Source organism: Uloborus diversus, chromosome 6 (assembly GCF_026930045.1).
Source record: "Uloborus diversus isolate 005 chromosome 6, Udiv.v.3.1, whole genome shotgun sequence".
In the NCBI taxonomy this organism is placed as follows: domain Eukaryota; kingdom Metazoa; phylum Arthropoda; class Arachnida; order Araneae; family Uloboridae; genus Uloborus; species Uloborus diversus.
This window is the reverse complement of record NC_072736.1, coordinates 69,383,747-69,399,750: the sequence shown is the minus strand read 5'-3', so window position 1 is coordinate 69,399,750 and position 16,004 is coordinate 69,383,747. Positions and strand designations below refer to the sequence as shown.

The window sequence follows — 16,004 nt, the reverse complement described above, 5'->3', positions numbered from 1 at the left end:
AAAAAAAAACAAATACTGTGTCAAAATAATTCAACAACTAAATTAGGCAAATCCATAAACCGCACAAAAACTTCCATTAAATTTTCTTTTTACACGATATCAAACAATCGCCAAATTTTTCTACTTATTTTTGGAAACATTTCGGATGAAACCGTTTAGCGCCATTTTTTTTATTTTTTATTTATTTATTTTTTTTTATTTTATTTTTTTAATATTTTTTTTTATTTTATTTTTATTTTATTTTATTTTTTTTTTTTGACCAAAAGTATCTCAGCATCTTGTGACAATATTTCTATAATAAAAATTAGTAAGGAGGCGGAGTATTATCGAAAGTGTCCCAAAATGATTCTCGCAAATTTGGTAAGATTTTAAACCGCACCAAGTGCCCACAAAAATTGAAACTTCCCAAAATAACTAAAGCAAGTGTAAGGGGAACACGGGCGGCTACAGTTTTTAAAACAGTTCGTACATCAATAGCCATACAGAGAAGGTTTTAGATTTAAAAAAAAAAAGTACTAACAGATAAATCTTTTTAAACATGTAAAGTTTAATTTCATATTTCGATAATTCTTCAAATTTGTATATGCTTAAATGTCGTGCTTTCGTTTCTAATTGAATAATATTCCGTTCTTTATACTTATTGCTATTTTAGTTTAATGAGTAAGGAAGAAGCTCGATTTTTAATCACGTCAAAAAAGGTTTGTTTTAAATTCTTTCGCTTAAAACAGAAAACAAGGGCAAGTAACGATTGTTTCTCATAATTATTACTGACCCAAGCAACGCCGGGTATTTTTGCTAGTTTACTATAAATGATAAATATTTTGTAATTAACATTTTAGTTTTAATTGAGATCTATTGATGACCACGGTAGTACTTATTTAGCAAAGATTAGGCTTGTTTTGATTTTAAATGTTTTGTTCAATGTATTAAGTGCACGTGGGGCAAAGTGAAATGGTTCATTTCGTTTATTTATTAGTTCGTTTACATTCCTTCGTTTATTCATTCATTCCCTATTTTTTGTTCATTTTCTTTTCTCATTTATTAATTAATTTATTTAACTATTACTTCAATTTTTATTCCTTTACTCGTTTATTTATTCATTCATTTGAAAAACATTTTTTAAAATAATCAAACAACAATATTACAATATCTCATTAATAATTAAAAATAATTTTATTTTTCACTTTTCGTGAGTTTTTTTAGTAGGGGAGGTAATATCCGAAAGTCAAATAAAATTTTAAGACAAAGAACTGCAAGATTTATATATTATCGTACCTGTTGACAAAGCAGCTAAAAACTTCGCAATCATCTGTTAAGAACTTCCAGATTTATACATTATCGTATCAATTTACAAAGGAGCTAATAACTTTTCCATTATCTAAAACGTTCTACCTCCAATTACTGGATGCCGAACTGGTAAACGTTTCTACTAACAAAAGGAGTTAACACTCACTTACTAATACAGTATCATAGTTTAAAAAGTTATAGGTCTCAACAAGAAATTGAAAGTTAGAAACCCTACGATTGTCTTCATATACATCACAATTTATCCTAAATTTCACTAAAACGCAAAGTAGTAGTAACTTGTGGTTAAAATTCTTTTCTGAATTCTCTTGGTAAAATTTTTGTTAGTTTCTTGAATAACATTTCTAGCAATATTCTGGAAGATAACCACACCTGGATTAATAAAAACAACAAACCTGTCTTATATTACATGAAAAATAACAAAATTGATTGTATTTACTCTTATGATTTTAAAAACCTTTTCACAACTCTTTCTTTCCTATCTATAGTCTTAAAGATGTTCTTACATCCTATTTTTACGACTTTAAGACAGTTCTTGGAATTGATAAAACTTTTTAATCTGAAATAATTAATTTCTGTTTTTTCAACAACTTCATTTACAACGGAGAACACTGCCTCGTCAAATTAACGGTATTCCGCAGGTCTCTAAATTTTCTTCAGTGTTAACAAATCTATACTTGCACTTCTTCGAAAAAAGTTTTACTTTTACTATTCCAAAAGTTTTCAGATACGTCGATGACTTTATTATTTTCACTTATCGTAACTTTTCAATTGGTTTAAAAATATAAAAAAAAAATAAAATATCAGTTTAAATTTATCCGCACAAATAACAATCTCAACCAAACTGAGTTTCTTGATTTAAATATCTGTCTTTCAGAGAATGTTGTTAAAATTAATCGTTTTGGCAAAACTTTCTTTTGAATTCCATGTTAATCGACTGATATTATGGAATTCAAATATCTCCGTTTTTTGATAATACGTTTTTGGTATGCTGTTTAACAGAAAGTATTTTGTTTGCAAAAACCTTAATTTAATGAAAATTGCTATTGCTTTAGATATTAATAGTGTTCATCCTTATTTTTATTTATGCTATATTATAGGCAAGTTGGGGATTGCCTATTAAAGTTTAGTATAGCCCAATTGCATGATTGCGGAAATGCCGCCTAAGCTATGAAAGTCTACTGGGATTATCCTGAAAATATCTAATGACGTTTTTGCTTTTGTGCTATCTTGCTTTTCCACTTTAAAAAATTCGTTCTTTCTCCTGATTTTGTATCTGTTTTCTTACTTGGAATGTTGCATCTCCAGTAACCGTAACATTTGCTTATATATTTATCGGTCGATATTCTAAATTAAGCTATCATATTTCAGTTTTTTGATAATTTAGACTCTTCCCAGGTATTTTTGAATTGTTTCTGTTTAGCAGCTTTGCGCTGACACCATGGCACACATTTGGCCGTTTTGTACGTCGTTAGAGTCTTTCACTTTTCGTAAAAAAAAAAATTGGAAATTTGTTACTTATCTTTATATATATCCGTGTATTTCGGTTCTCTAGATTCGTATGGTATCTTCGCACTTAAAAAAAAAAAGAGTGTTCTTTGACAGAGAATAACGACCAAAGCATTAAAAAAAAATCACATTTATTATGCTATATTTACAAATAAGGGTTTAACCCTTAATACTGTTACATTTTTTCCAAACATAACTGATTACGATGGATCTAGACAAAACTATTAATAAAAACAATAAATAATATTGGCAACTCAACCGTTTGGCCTTTGTTAAAAATGGCAGAACACAACAATAGAAAGTTGAAACAAGAAGTTTAAACATATTCATTTAGTTTTTTTGTTTATTTAGAAAAAAAAAAAGTTTTATTTAACTTCTAGTTCAGTACAATTGAAAAGTATAATTGAGCACTGCTAATGCATCATATTTGTAAGACAGTAATACACAGTGATTCTATTGATATTACACAAATTACAGCAGCAAAACAGCTTAATGAAGTTGAGGCAAAAAAGCTCGATTACATAAAACGCACAACAAACAGTTTGAAGAAGTTTGTTAAGTTCAGGTATTTCCATTGGCTTTGAACAATAACGAAAGCAAATATAATGAACTTTACTGGCACAACCAACAGTACGGTTTTGAAATATTGATAAAGAATGTACTGTATACTCTGGGGGATAAGGCGAATACTTGGCATGATAGTCTGTTTTAACAGTCACACGGCTGTGAAGATGAACAGCCACAAGTGATTTATTTACACTATTTATACAGATTTCAGTGATAAAAATTTGTATGTAAAAGTGACCTTAGTAATATATTAAATATTTAAGTCCTCCAATGATCACAAGATTTATGTGATTACATTTAATGTCATTTGAAATATTTTCTTTTGTCTTTCTTTGCAGACAGTTACGCAATCGTTAAGTTATTTCATTTATGAATTGTGCAACCTATGTATTAATACAGCTCTTTGAAACTTCTGAATTTTTAAAATAATGAGGTAAACGAAATTTTAAAAACTTTCCATGTATTTCGGACTGAAAACGTATTTTGACAAACAAGATAGTATATGCACTCGCCCATTTACGTATAATATTCAATAAAAAAATTTATCATTATGGACACTTCCATTGAAGTAATATTTTCAACTGAAGTTCAATACTAAACTAATGCAGCGAATACTCTTTAAGAGACAAAAATTTTATGGAACAAAATTGCGTCCCCTTTATTCAAATTTTACGTATTTTAATCTGGAGGATTTTTTTAGAGTTCCTCCTCTACACTAATATTTTCTTCCATTCAAAGGCCTATTGTTCCCTCTTTTTCTGTTAACACTATTCTGTTATAATTTTAATTTGTTCAATCACAAAGACTTTGTGTTATAATTAGTGCATACAAAGATCTTTAAGCTCTGAGCTTTTAGGCCTTGATTTTATAACCTGATTGTTTTCTGCTAATACTTAATCATCATAACGAAACATGCCTCTTTTTCCTGATTTACTTGCTTTCAAACTGAATATATTTATTATTTGTTTAGTCCTTTTGAAATAATTCACCAAATGCCAGCAGTGACATCATACCATTTTTTGTTGAAAGAGTTATAATATTATAATTCTTAATACACAGTAATATGTTACACCTTTTACAGAGCCATATTTTTCTCATGATTCGTACAGAGCATTCATTGTACCTGATACTGTCTGCTTAGCTGTCACAAGGTATTTTCTTTAATTTTAATAGCTGTACACCATCTATTTACAAAACACTGATTTAAAGAAATTATTGAGGGATTTTTTTTTTCTGATGCATTTAGCGTCTTTCCTTTTTTGTAGATAGAGTTCCAGACTATTTTGTCTAGCTGTAATTAGTAAAGGATTTTTAATGATGAGTGGATTTGAGGAAAAGCACAGCAAGTGATTGATTAGTTAAAAAAAAGGCTTAAAAAGACGCGCTGATTAATTTTGTAACACTCGAAAGAAAGCCCTAATTTGAAATATGTTAAATTTTTAAAAAGGAACGATCAGTTTCGCGAAGAATTTTGTAAACAAACTCAATATAAGGGATACTATGATTGTTGATTAAACATAATGCATTAGAGAAAAAAAAAAGCATGGTACGTATTTAATGCATGATCAATTGAATTTCAGAAGTTATATAATTGATAACTGAGGCAGTGAGAAGCAAAGGGATGTAAGTGGATGCATTAAAGTTTTGATTAATCCGCGTTTAAAGTTCAGATTCTAGGTAGGCTTTCATTGTTATTTTCTTTCTAAATCATGCTGTGCAGCAGTACCTACCAGGGCCACCAGCACTGTTTCTTGTTCCAAAAGAGTGGAGTGGCTCTCCAACCTTTTGCACATACTATCTCCAAATTTTTGATTTGATCAGTTACATTTCTTTGCTTCTCACTGAATCAATTTAATACAAGCCTTTCAGTTTAGTACTGAAAATGTCAGAAATAGCTTTTCCTTTTCATTATTGGCTTTAAATTTTAATTTTATCAACGGAAATGCAGTTTTGAATATAGATTAGTTTATATGATTTACCATACTTTTCGCTACCATTTAAAATTTCCTCTCTCCTTAAATGTATCAGAAGGTAAGGTTGAAACTTAAAACAGGGGATGGGGGGGGGGGGGGATTTCGTGTCAACGAAAAGTAGGAGACACCGTTTATTTCTTCATTTTTTTTTCTTCAAAATTTACGATAATGCAATTTTTTTGGTGTTCTCCCTTGCCTTAAACGGGAAATTCCGATCCCTCTATTTAATGTATCAAATTGCTGCACTTTTCCTCATAGAAACAGCGTTGGAGTCGTATATCGGTGGTCTGAGAGTGCGTGCATCCATCGAGTTGGTAGGTAACTGGAGAAAGCATGATGTCATGTCTCACATATTTTTTAGAGTAGGAATATGAAGTCATGTGGTTTTCATGTTCTGGAATAAGACAATTGGATTGTTCTGGAATAATGCCATCACATTGATAACAGCTCTTAGTTCTGTTGAATATTGCACACAAATATCGCATTTATCGAGAAGTCTCTAAATATAAGAATCTTAGTTCAAATAAAATGTTTCTTTAGCTTATTTTATAAAAATTTTAAATAACTATTATCTAAGACGTAAACGTCTTATTCATTGTACAACTTCTTACGGGACGATGGAAAAGTATTTTTTTACGGAGGAAATAGTAATATTAAGTACTTACATAATATAATTCATCTTAATTTAATAAGAATACAAATTTTAAATTTACTTTGATGGGTTGGTTTCCTAACGTTTCCTTCTTTTCAGTACAAAGATTTTCGGTATAAATGTATTTTAAAAGCAAATAATTTTGTTATTTTTTATATAGCTATAAACTATCAGTTTAGTTGATTGCATTTTGCTTGCCCTATTGCTAAGTGATGCAAAATTACTCATATGTGAACTTTTTTACATTATATGCTGGGAAGTATGTAACTAATCATGGCGCTTGATGGTATCAGTTTTCTCACCGACATATTTGAGGTTCGCTTCTTTTCTTTAACTCTCGCATTAAGCGAACACGTGATGAGTTTTTAAAAGAACAGAGGGAAAAAAAATATCTCATATGTGTCTTCATAAGTTTATAAACTTTGATAGTTACTGAAAATACCATTGAAGCGTAGGATTCAGTGAGAGTATGATTACAGACATTTGTGAGACTGTTGGGGTATTAAAAATAAAACTGAACCTCACCGAAAGCAACTCAGAATACCGGCATGGAATGCATTTCACACATACCATCTTGTAATACCGTTTACATCATTTTTCAGAGAGCTGTTTTAGACAAAAAAGCACTTAATGATGAAAAAAAAAAAAAAAAAAAAAACCTTCAAAAGACAACCATTTCTTAAAAGTTTCAATGTGTCTACATAAATTACATTTTAATGCGTAAGTAGATGAAAATACAACCAGAATTGTTCAGTTTGTTCAAATTAGAAAATCAGTGACGTATTCATTCCATATAATTTTATCGATTGATGGCAATAGTTATTTTTATCAGACAAGTTAATGTTTTATCAAAATATGGTATTACGGCGGATCACAATAAAAGAAAGCTACTGTGTAATGAAACTGAAAAAATACGGAAAGTGATTGCAACAATTTGCAATGGCTTTTTAAAAGTGAAGGCTATTTCTATCAATCTAAGAGCTGTACAATGTGACGTATATTTTTAATGGCACATCATGGATAGATGTCAAGTCGTATTCGCCATACATTCCACAGAGACAGGACATAATGCTAACTCCAGTTCGACACGCGCTCGATAGTGCTACCTCTTGGCGGGGGCGGCAGGTTGCTGTGGCATGAGGGCTGCCGCGGCCATGCACATGAGCAGTCTCTGGTCGGGCGTGGGCGGCCCGCGGGCCGCGTGTCACTGCAGCGGCATGTAGGGCCAGTTGAAAGAGCTCCCGCTCAGCAGCATATCACGGATGAGCGTCTCGATGGGCGTCTTGCCCACCAACCTCACGAAGAAGAGTTGCTCGATGACCTGCGAGCTGACCGTCCGCAGGCTGGGCAACCGAAGCAGCAGCTTGCCGAACCGGGTGGGTTGGTTGGGGTACTGGGTCCGGCAGTACTCTTCCAGGGCGCACTGGGATTTCTCTTGAAGGCCCTCGATGTGCACCACGTCGGATAGGCCGCATGCGTCTGGAAAGAGAAAGAAAATGTGAATTAAGTCTTTAGTTCACACTTCAACTGTTATATACTACATTTTAAAGAATTATTTATTTACTTAGTTGTACAGAAGATAAACAGCTTCACATACATACACTAAGAAAAATGAAGTTTTCGAAAATGAGAACATTCATGCTTTTAAATTTTCTTGAAATCTTTTGTTTCAAATATGAGTACCCTTGATTCCAAATAGTGTGCTGAATTATTTCGTACTCAAAAATGAGTACATAACTCGGAGTATTACATATCAGAAGCACAAATACCTCAAAAACGAGCACACATGTTGATTTCAGTTTTTGAATGTTTCAAATTTAAATACTCGGTACAATTTGAGTACTTTTTCGCCATTTTTGAAATTGTTGTTTTTAAAGTGTAAAGGATTGCGTACAAATCGCCTTTTCTCCGCACATACACAAGAAAGCTTTTCAACACAAGAGAAGGAAATAACATCCAGGGAACCGGCGGGAATCGAACCCACGACCTCCCCGTCTTAGAAAACATAGCTTCTACTACAGAGCCACGGACTTTAAAGAATTCATGGAATCTTTCTTCAAAAAATACTGGCGTCCATGTTGCCACTGATCTTTAACGTAAAATGTTATTTCATTGTGTAATGTTACGATGGAAAAAAAAAAAGAAACAAAAAACAAGGGCTGTGAATATAGTACACAGGCGACATGATTCGAAACTGTCTTCTCATTCTTTGTAGCAGCTCGCGCTACCAGCCTTGGGCCCAACGGAAAAATGACATTTTGTCCTGCACTTGACTGGACATACATTTCATTAAAAATTAAACTTTAACACGGAAATGAATAACATTTGTGTGATTTCTTAAACAAAAAATATCATTGACTACCTGTTAAAATTATTGCTTTTTAATAAAATAAATGAGCTGTCACGTGCTTGACAATATAGCAGCTTTGTCGTGGAATAGTCCCTAGCACAATGCGACCCGAGAAATTAGCGGAAAAAAAGAATTACAACATAAGCTATATAATATATTTGTATTTTATTGTAAACAAAAAAACAGCAATTAACCAATATCACATTGAAACAATTGATTTTAAATATCATGTTGGTATTCATTAAGTATTACATCGAGCAAAATAACAAATTTTATTCAGAAAATAAGAAAATGAATAATTAATTCAAAGTAAATGAGCAAGATGAAGTTTTAAAATGATATGAAAGTAAATATTCAACCACAAATCTTTACTAATGAAAGTCTCTCTGTTTGGATGTCTGGATATCTGTGACGCGCATAGTGCCTAGTCCGTTCGGCCGATTTCCATGAAATTTGGCACAAAGTTAGATTGTAGCATGGAGGTGTGCACCTCGAAGCGATTTTTCGAAAATTCGATTTTGTTCTTTTTCTATTCCAATTTTAAGAACATTTTCCCAAGCAAAATTATTATAAGATGGACGAGTAAATTTACCAAGTTATCAAACGTGGAACCGTAACATGGGCAAGCCAATTGGCGAGAAATTCATCATACATTATTTATAAATATACAAGCGAACCAAAAGACCTTTTAATTTTCTACTACGTGCAAAGCCGTGCGGTGCCACTAGTAGCAAATAAAGAGCAACATGAAATCTTTAATAATTAAAAGTGGGTAACAGACGATTTTCCTTAAAGCAGGCCATCATTTTCTTACTAACAAGGGTAAAATCATTTCTTCTCCTTGTCTAGGGTTGTTTGTTTATTGAAATTCCTCCTCATTTAACGAGTATTATGAACTACAGAAACGAAGAACAAATAAATAAGAACTTGCCGACCTCCTTATCAAGAGTGGAGAACGGTAAAAGGAACTGCTAAAAGAACCTTTCGTGCAACTGGACGAAAGAAAAAAAAAAGTGAAGCGAAAATCAGGGAATGAGAAAAGGGAGGGGGCAGAAGACACGACGAAGACGCATGTGGGGCAATCAATTGATAGATCACTCTGGTTCCCATGACGACTGGAAACGCCTACTGGAACTTAGGTTTCGGTTGATTTCTAGCGGTAAGTTCTCGCGGAGCGGTTATTCCAGACGAAACGAAGGCGCCAAAAATGAAAAGAAAACAATTAAGATTTGACGAAGATATAGAAATATAATTAAATGTGAATCTCAGAAAGAATGAAGCAAATAATTTGGAGTTGTTGAAAAAATCCATTGTCTTTTTAACGTTCTTCCAAATTAAAAGAAGGTTCGTCTTCAGTTATGGAAACAGTACAAAAATAAGCAAATACATTATTGAAATTTATTAGTAACTTTAAGTGTGAAGCGGGAGACGAAAGACATTTATTTACTTAGTTCTTTCGGCGCCTTACTTAAAAAAACAGTACATTTCAAGGAAAAAAAAAGATCATAAGCAGCCGGAAAACCAAACAATACTCGGAATCCTCGTTCTAATTGTTACCAAACGTAATGAAAAATAATAGTAATTACAAAGTTAATTTTGTGGATAAAAGTTGATGAAAAAATTTCAAGGCTGAACTTGAGTAACACGCATTTCAGTTTTAAAATGATAACCTGACTTGAATCAAAGAAACCTGCATTATTTGAAAAATTAAAAAACCTACAAATGTAAGCCAACTTAAATTAAGCTTTGAAATTAATATGCTAAGTTTATTAACAAAACTTGCTTTATAACTAGCAATGTTTTTCATTGTTTTTGTCTACAATGAAAAAAAAAAAAAAAACTACGTCCCACTTCTGTCACACAAAAAGTCAATCAGAAATTCAAAGCCATCGCATAAAAAGTTTCACTTTCAAAAGAGCAATTCAGCAGTTCTTTCTAAAAAAAAATATAGGGTGAAAAAGGCATGTGAAGAATTCAAATGAAGAAGAAGAAGATAAAAATAACTATGATATTAATGATAATCATAAGAGTTTACTAAGATCGAGGCAATTTCGAATTAAAAAAAAATGTACTTGGCCAAGTTTAGCTAAAATTTTCGTGCACTGGTATTCAATCAACTTAATTTCGTGATTTTTTTTAAAGAAAGGACCATTAATGGTCGAGCTGTTTACATTTTGAAAAACCTATAATCAGGGTCTCAGATAAAAATTCCGGGCCCCTATGCACTTATCTGTCGGGTTCTGATCCGAAATTTAATAGTTACGACTTTAACAGAGAAAAAACCTTTTGCAGCTATACAACTGTAAGACTATTTATAAGAAATATATATGTACATTTATGAAAGGAATAATACAATTAAAAATTTTCAATCACTTTAGATCAAGTTTAATCAAATCGATACAGCTATTAAGGGTGTCCGGGACACAAAAATAGTCAAATTTTGAAATTTTTTGATCATATAATAAAAATTCTCCGTTTTTTTCTGCTTAAAAGGACGTTTGAATCTTGTTTCTATCTTATTTAGAACGAAAGATAGAATTATTTTTGTTGCATTCATTTAACTAATATTACCGTACTTTAATTAATATAACTTTAAAACAAATAAAACCACATACTACTTACAAAATTAATATAACTACATTTAATTAATTTAACTTTAACACGTTTTTCTTCATAATGCAAATTTTCCCAATTTTTTGCATTCAAACTCTTATAAGTCAAGAACTGATAAAAATACAGTAACGAAATTCGGAGCATATCCTTTTCAAACAGTTTACTTTAATATTTATTCTGAAAATTTAAAAAAAAGCGTTTACTTCAAAAAATATGATTTTTTACAAAAAAAAAGTATCTTCAAGTTTTTCGAAATGTTTTTCAAATATTTTCTATTTTTTATTGAATAAATATTTTTTAAATCGCAGGAGAAACATTATAGCTCAGATATTTGGGCATAATTTTAAAAACTTTGAAAATTGACCAAGAATATTTTGAGTTTTGGCGATTCACAAAAACCTCATTTTTTTATAAAACAAATTAACTTTTAGTAAAAATTATTATTTTTTTTTATATTTATGTTATGATTTTGCTTATTAAATAGAGGGTGAATCAGTGCAAAAAATTTCAAAACTCTAAACTGTTTAATATTTTTTTTTTCAAAATGTGTCCTGGACAATTTAAACGAGTCCGGGCCATCTGGTACGCCGGACACTAATGCAACTGCTCCCTTTGACTTAAACCCTGCCCCCTAAAGCAAAAAGCAGATGAATAATCGTAGTGATAGCAAAATATGTGCCGTTGAATTTCATAACGATAATTTTGGATGAAAATCTTGGCTAGAAATTTGAAAATTAAAAATGAACACTTAAACTTACCACCCCTATTATAGAAAAACCAAAACTTCCAAGAGTAGAGCTTTAAATCGCCCTAAGCTACGAGTGAAAAAAAATCACCCCCCCTTCTCCAGAAGAAAAATCGCAAACAACGTCAATAAATCACTGCTAGTGGGAAGCCGCGGGAGATTCTCATCAACCGCATCGCTGTTCGGTGGGGGAAATGAGGTCACAACCTCACGAACTATTTTTTTTTACTCACCCCAACCCCAAGAGCCATTTAGGAATGCACTTGCTCAATTAACAAGGATTTCTGGAGAAATCTCAATGTTTGGAGAAAAATTCGCACTGGAGGTTGGAGAAGCTCTGTTTGTAAAAACAAATAAACTTTCAAGGAATTCATAGAGTTATAGATATATTTTCTTTACCAACGGTAGAATCTCATTCACTCAAATTAATAGCGAATCTAGGTCGTCCGAATTAATGAAAATATGGATTAAAAAAATAACCGATGAATTAAGAAATGATTATATAGACTACAGTATACAATAAAAATTGCATTTTTAACTCAAGAGAACGAAAATAAATATGCATTACAGAAAATTACAAAACTGCATTACAAAATGCAAAATACAGCCGATAAAAATATTATTGCGATAACTCGTCTTTTATTTATACAGCATGTACATCTGAACGTCAGTCCGGATGAAGGGAAGTTCTGTTTAATAGGGTCCGGATTAATGAGGTTTTACTGAATATCTTTTTTAGATTTCTTCTTAATCTCTCAAGCTATAAATTTGTAGTGTTCACTCGTCAACATTTTTTTCAACATTAGAATGCTATATTAAAGCATTAAGTTAAAATTGTTGATTTTGTAGTGAGGAAGAAAAATTAAATTTTTGGGTAAAGATTTGACAGAAAAATGCAACAACAAATTAATAAGCAAAATGAGATCCTTTTAAATTAATAAAAGTAATAAATGTCATTTTGGACAAATAAAATAAATTAACTTAAAACGTGAATTTTAGAATACTCAAACAGTGGTAACAAAAAGAATAAATTAAGATAATTAAAAAGTATGAAATTTGAAAAAAAAGAAAAAAAAATCTTTATCGTTCACTAGGCTGTTTATTTTTAAATTAGTACTCAATGCCGCTACAACAATGTTTGTTTTAATATTAATACGATTGCCTTACATAGTTTTTCTTCATCGTAAAATGTATTTACTCAAGAAACTGCCAAAGGCATCTTTTTCATTTATTGAATTACACTTCTTCACATTTCATTGAATTCAATCAAATACATTTACTTGTTCATGACTTGCTCCTAAGATGTTGTTTCTGTGAACCAAACAGATAAAAATCAATTGGGGCTAAGTCTGGGCTATAAGGTGAATGCTGTAGTACTGGAATCATCTCGAACAGATGATGACGACTTTCAACATGAAATCCTACTGCGGAATTTTAAAGCTTTTATGCAGCTGGATTTGGGGATAAATAGAACAAGTGCATCAATGTAGCTGGAAAAATAAAAGTTGTTTGCGAGTGATTATCATGCGAAATTATTATTTTATTATCTTTTCAGCAATGGCCTGTTTGGTGATATTTTGATAGTTAAAATCTTAACCCTAACTCCAGTGGATTAACCCTAAACTCCAGTAGATAGCGTTCATAGTTGACCGCTTTTTCGTTTCCTCATTCCCCTGAAATGACACAGTCTTACCAGTAAAACAGTTAAGGTGTCGGATCAAGTTCAGACTTGTCACAATAAAGCCTTTCCCTGCTTGTTAAACATTACCAAAACACATTATCAAATTATCATGCTGTGGCGCGAGTTTCATTGTTGAAACACGCGGGTTACTTGATCATCGGCTATTATTTATATGAGGAATAAACATTTTAAAACCGAAACTAGAAAAATCACCCTCGATGCTCTTCCTCGTTATCTAATCCAAATCATACCATTACTTGAAATGAAGAATAAAAACAGAATAATTAAAAAAAAAACCTCGAAAATGAGTGAATCTGTAATCAGAATATTTGATGACTCAACAGCAGATAAAATGCAGAAATAGTGTGATGCAAGTAAACGTCCACTTCAGCAGTTTTACACCCCCTTTTTGAAGTCCCGCAGTATCGAAGAAAAGGTCGGGGTGTATTAATTTGCTCAGTTCATACCCTCGGGGTCATGAAGCACTTACCTTTCCCCTCACTGAAATGATACGGAGAAAATTTGAAGAAATATTCACCTTTGATTTCATTTCATTAACAAATAGTTTTCACCAGAAGCACTTTATTAATCGAAAAGTTATCAAAAATGCTTTGTGCTGAGATATGATAAAAAACAGCCTAATTAACCAATAGAATCATTAAAAAATTGTTTATTTATTAATCAATAATATAATTATAGCAAGCAGGTAAATTAAAAGTTCCTCGAAACATTTTTTACATGATGTACTTTGTTAAAAAAATTTTTGTTCCGTTTATATTGGAATCAATTTCTTTCAGAATTTTCAACAAAAAATCCAGGACAGAAAATTGTAATCAATTACGGAAACAATAAGTTTTGTTATTTGTAGGAAAAAAAAGTGAATGCTCTGAAGCTTTTACTGGATCAAGAGTAAATAACGAACTTCGATAGTGTAGTCTGCAAAATCGGCAGATCAAGGAAAGTCAACTTCACGGGCACATGTATGTTTTTTTCTAATATAATGTCGCTCGAGCAAAAGTTACACGAAACATAATTTTTTACACGAAATAAGGCGTTAACGAATAATTTTATTTAATTCAAATTCAAGTTATTGTTTTTCCCAAGTATTTACTGTCTTGTGTTCAGAGGAGTCTGACTGCGATGGTGAGGTCCCGGGTTCGAATCCCGGCTCGGGCTTGAATGTAATTTCTATTTTCTGTCCTTTTCCTTTCTTTGTGTGAATGTATTGTTATGCCGTGAATGGTTTCCTACCCTATACACGTGTCGTTATGGCATGTGTGTACTGTGGAAGTCGGACTTCACACCAAATTATGGTACAGTTGGAAAAGTGAAGCAGCGCACCCCAAATTGCCAGGCTAGCTGGTACAAGACAAAGACAACAACAGTAAAAAAAAATATTAATTTGAATTTTGATACCTTGAATTCAAATTATGTTTTTCGCAATCACGAGTGTGTGTATGTAGGCGTGTGTTTGTGTGTGGGGGGTATGTGTGTTTGTGTCTGTGTGCTGGCATAAGTGTGTGGGTAGTTGTGTGTATGAATGTGTGTGTGGGGGGTATGTGCATGTGTGTGTAGGCATAAGTGTTTGAGTCTGTGTGCAGGTATGAATATGTGGGTAGTTGTGTGTATGTGTTTGTGTATGTGTGCTTGTGTGTGTATGTGTGCGTGCGTGTGTGTGTAGTTGTGTATGTATGCGCGTGTGTGTAGGACATGGATGCAACCCATGACTTTGACATCTTGAATTCAAATTACGTTAATCGCAAACACGAGTGTGTGTGTATGTAGGCGTGTGTGTTTGTGTGGGGGGGGGGTATGTGTATGTGTGGGTAGTTGTGTGTATGTGTAGGTGTGTGCATGTGTTTGTGTGTGTATGTGTGTGTATGTGTTTGTGTGTGTAGGTGTATGTGTGTGTAGGTGTATGTGTGTGTAGGTGTATGTGTGTGTAGGTGTATGTGTGTGTAGGTGTATGTGTGTGTGTGTGTAAGTGTATGTGCAAGTGTAGGCGAGTAAGTGACGCAACCTGGAGACGGTTTTCGCTAGAGAAGCAGCATCATGAGGCGGTCGGCCGACCGTGTTGCTGCAGAGGGAGGCAGGGGGGGGGGGGAATAAAATCATAGGAATTCAAAACTGTCAAGTGAGAACAATAACCAATCGTGATTGCTCAATAAGAGACAGAAAATTGAATGGATCTCTAGAAGAAGGGCATTTGTTACACTTGATCTTCATTAATATTTAATTCTTCCTGTCCTAGAAGAAGGGCATATGTTACAAATAAAAAATAAAGTTTTTAAGTTGTAACATATGCCCTTATTCTAGGGAGGCATGCAATTGTTATTAAGAACCGTAAAAATGGGTTTTGTTCTTTGTTGATTAAAAAGAAAGACTGCTCGGCAGGCACTACTGGCTCAAAAGTAAGTAACGAACTTATGTTAAGTAAGTTTCACTGTGCATCAGGTGGAGAAAGGAAAGCCAAACTTTACAGGCACATATGAGGTTTTTTAAATACAATTCCCACTCAAACAAAAGTTTGAGCGGAAAACCATCTAAATGAATCGACGAACAAAATTGCCAATTCATGCATAGAAATCCGCAACTAAATAACTACAATT

General features: G+C 32.5%; 1 protein-coding gene across 1 annotated transcript in view; it reads right to left on the bottom strand.

Annotated features, from left to right (window-relative positions):
- Positions 1–7,210: 7,210 nt before the first annotated feature.
- LOC129223771 (COUP transcription factor 2-like) overlaps positions 7,211–16,004 on the bottom strand; it is a 92,718-nt gene continuing 83,924 nt past the window's right edge. Inside the window, exon 3 of the mRNA XM_054858131.1 lies at positions 7,211–7,485. Coding sequence (XP_054714106.1) covers positions 7,211–7,485 — 275 coding nt within the window. The remainder of the gene's footprint in view (positions 7,486–16,004) is intronic.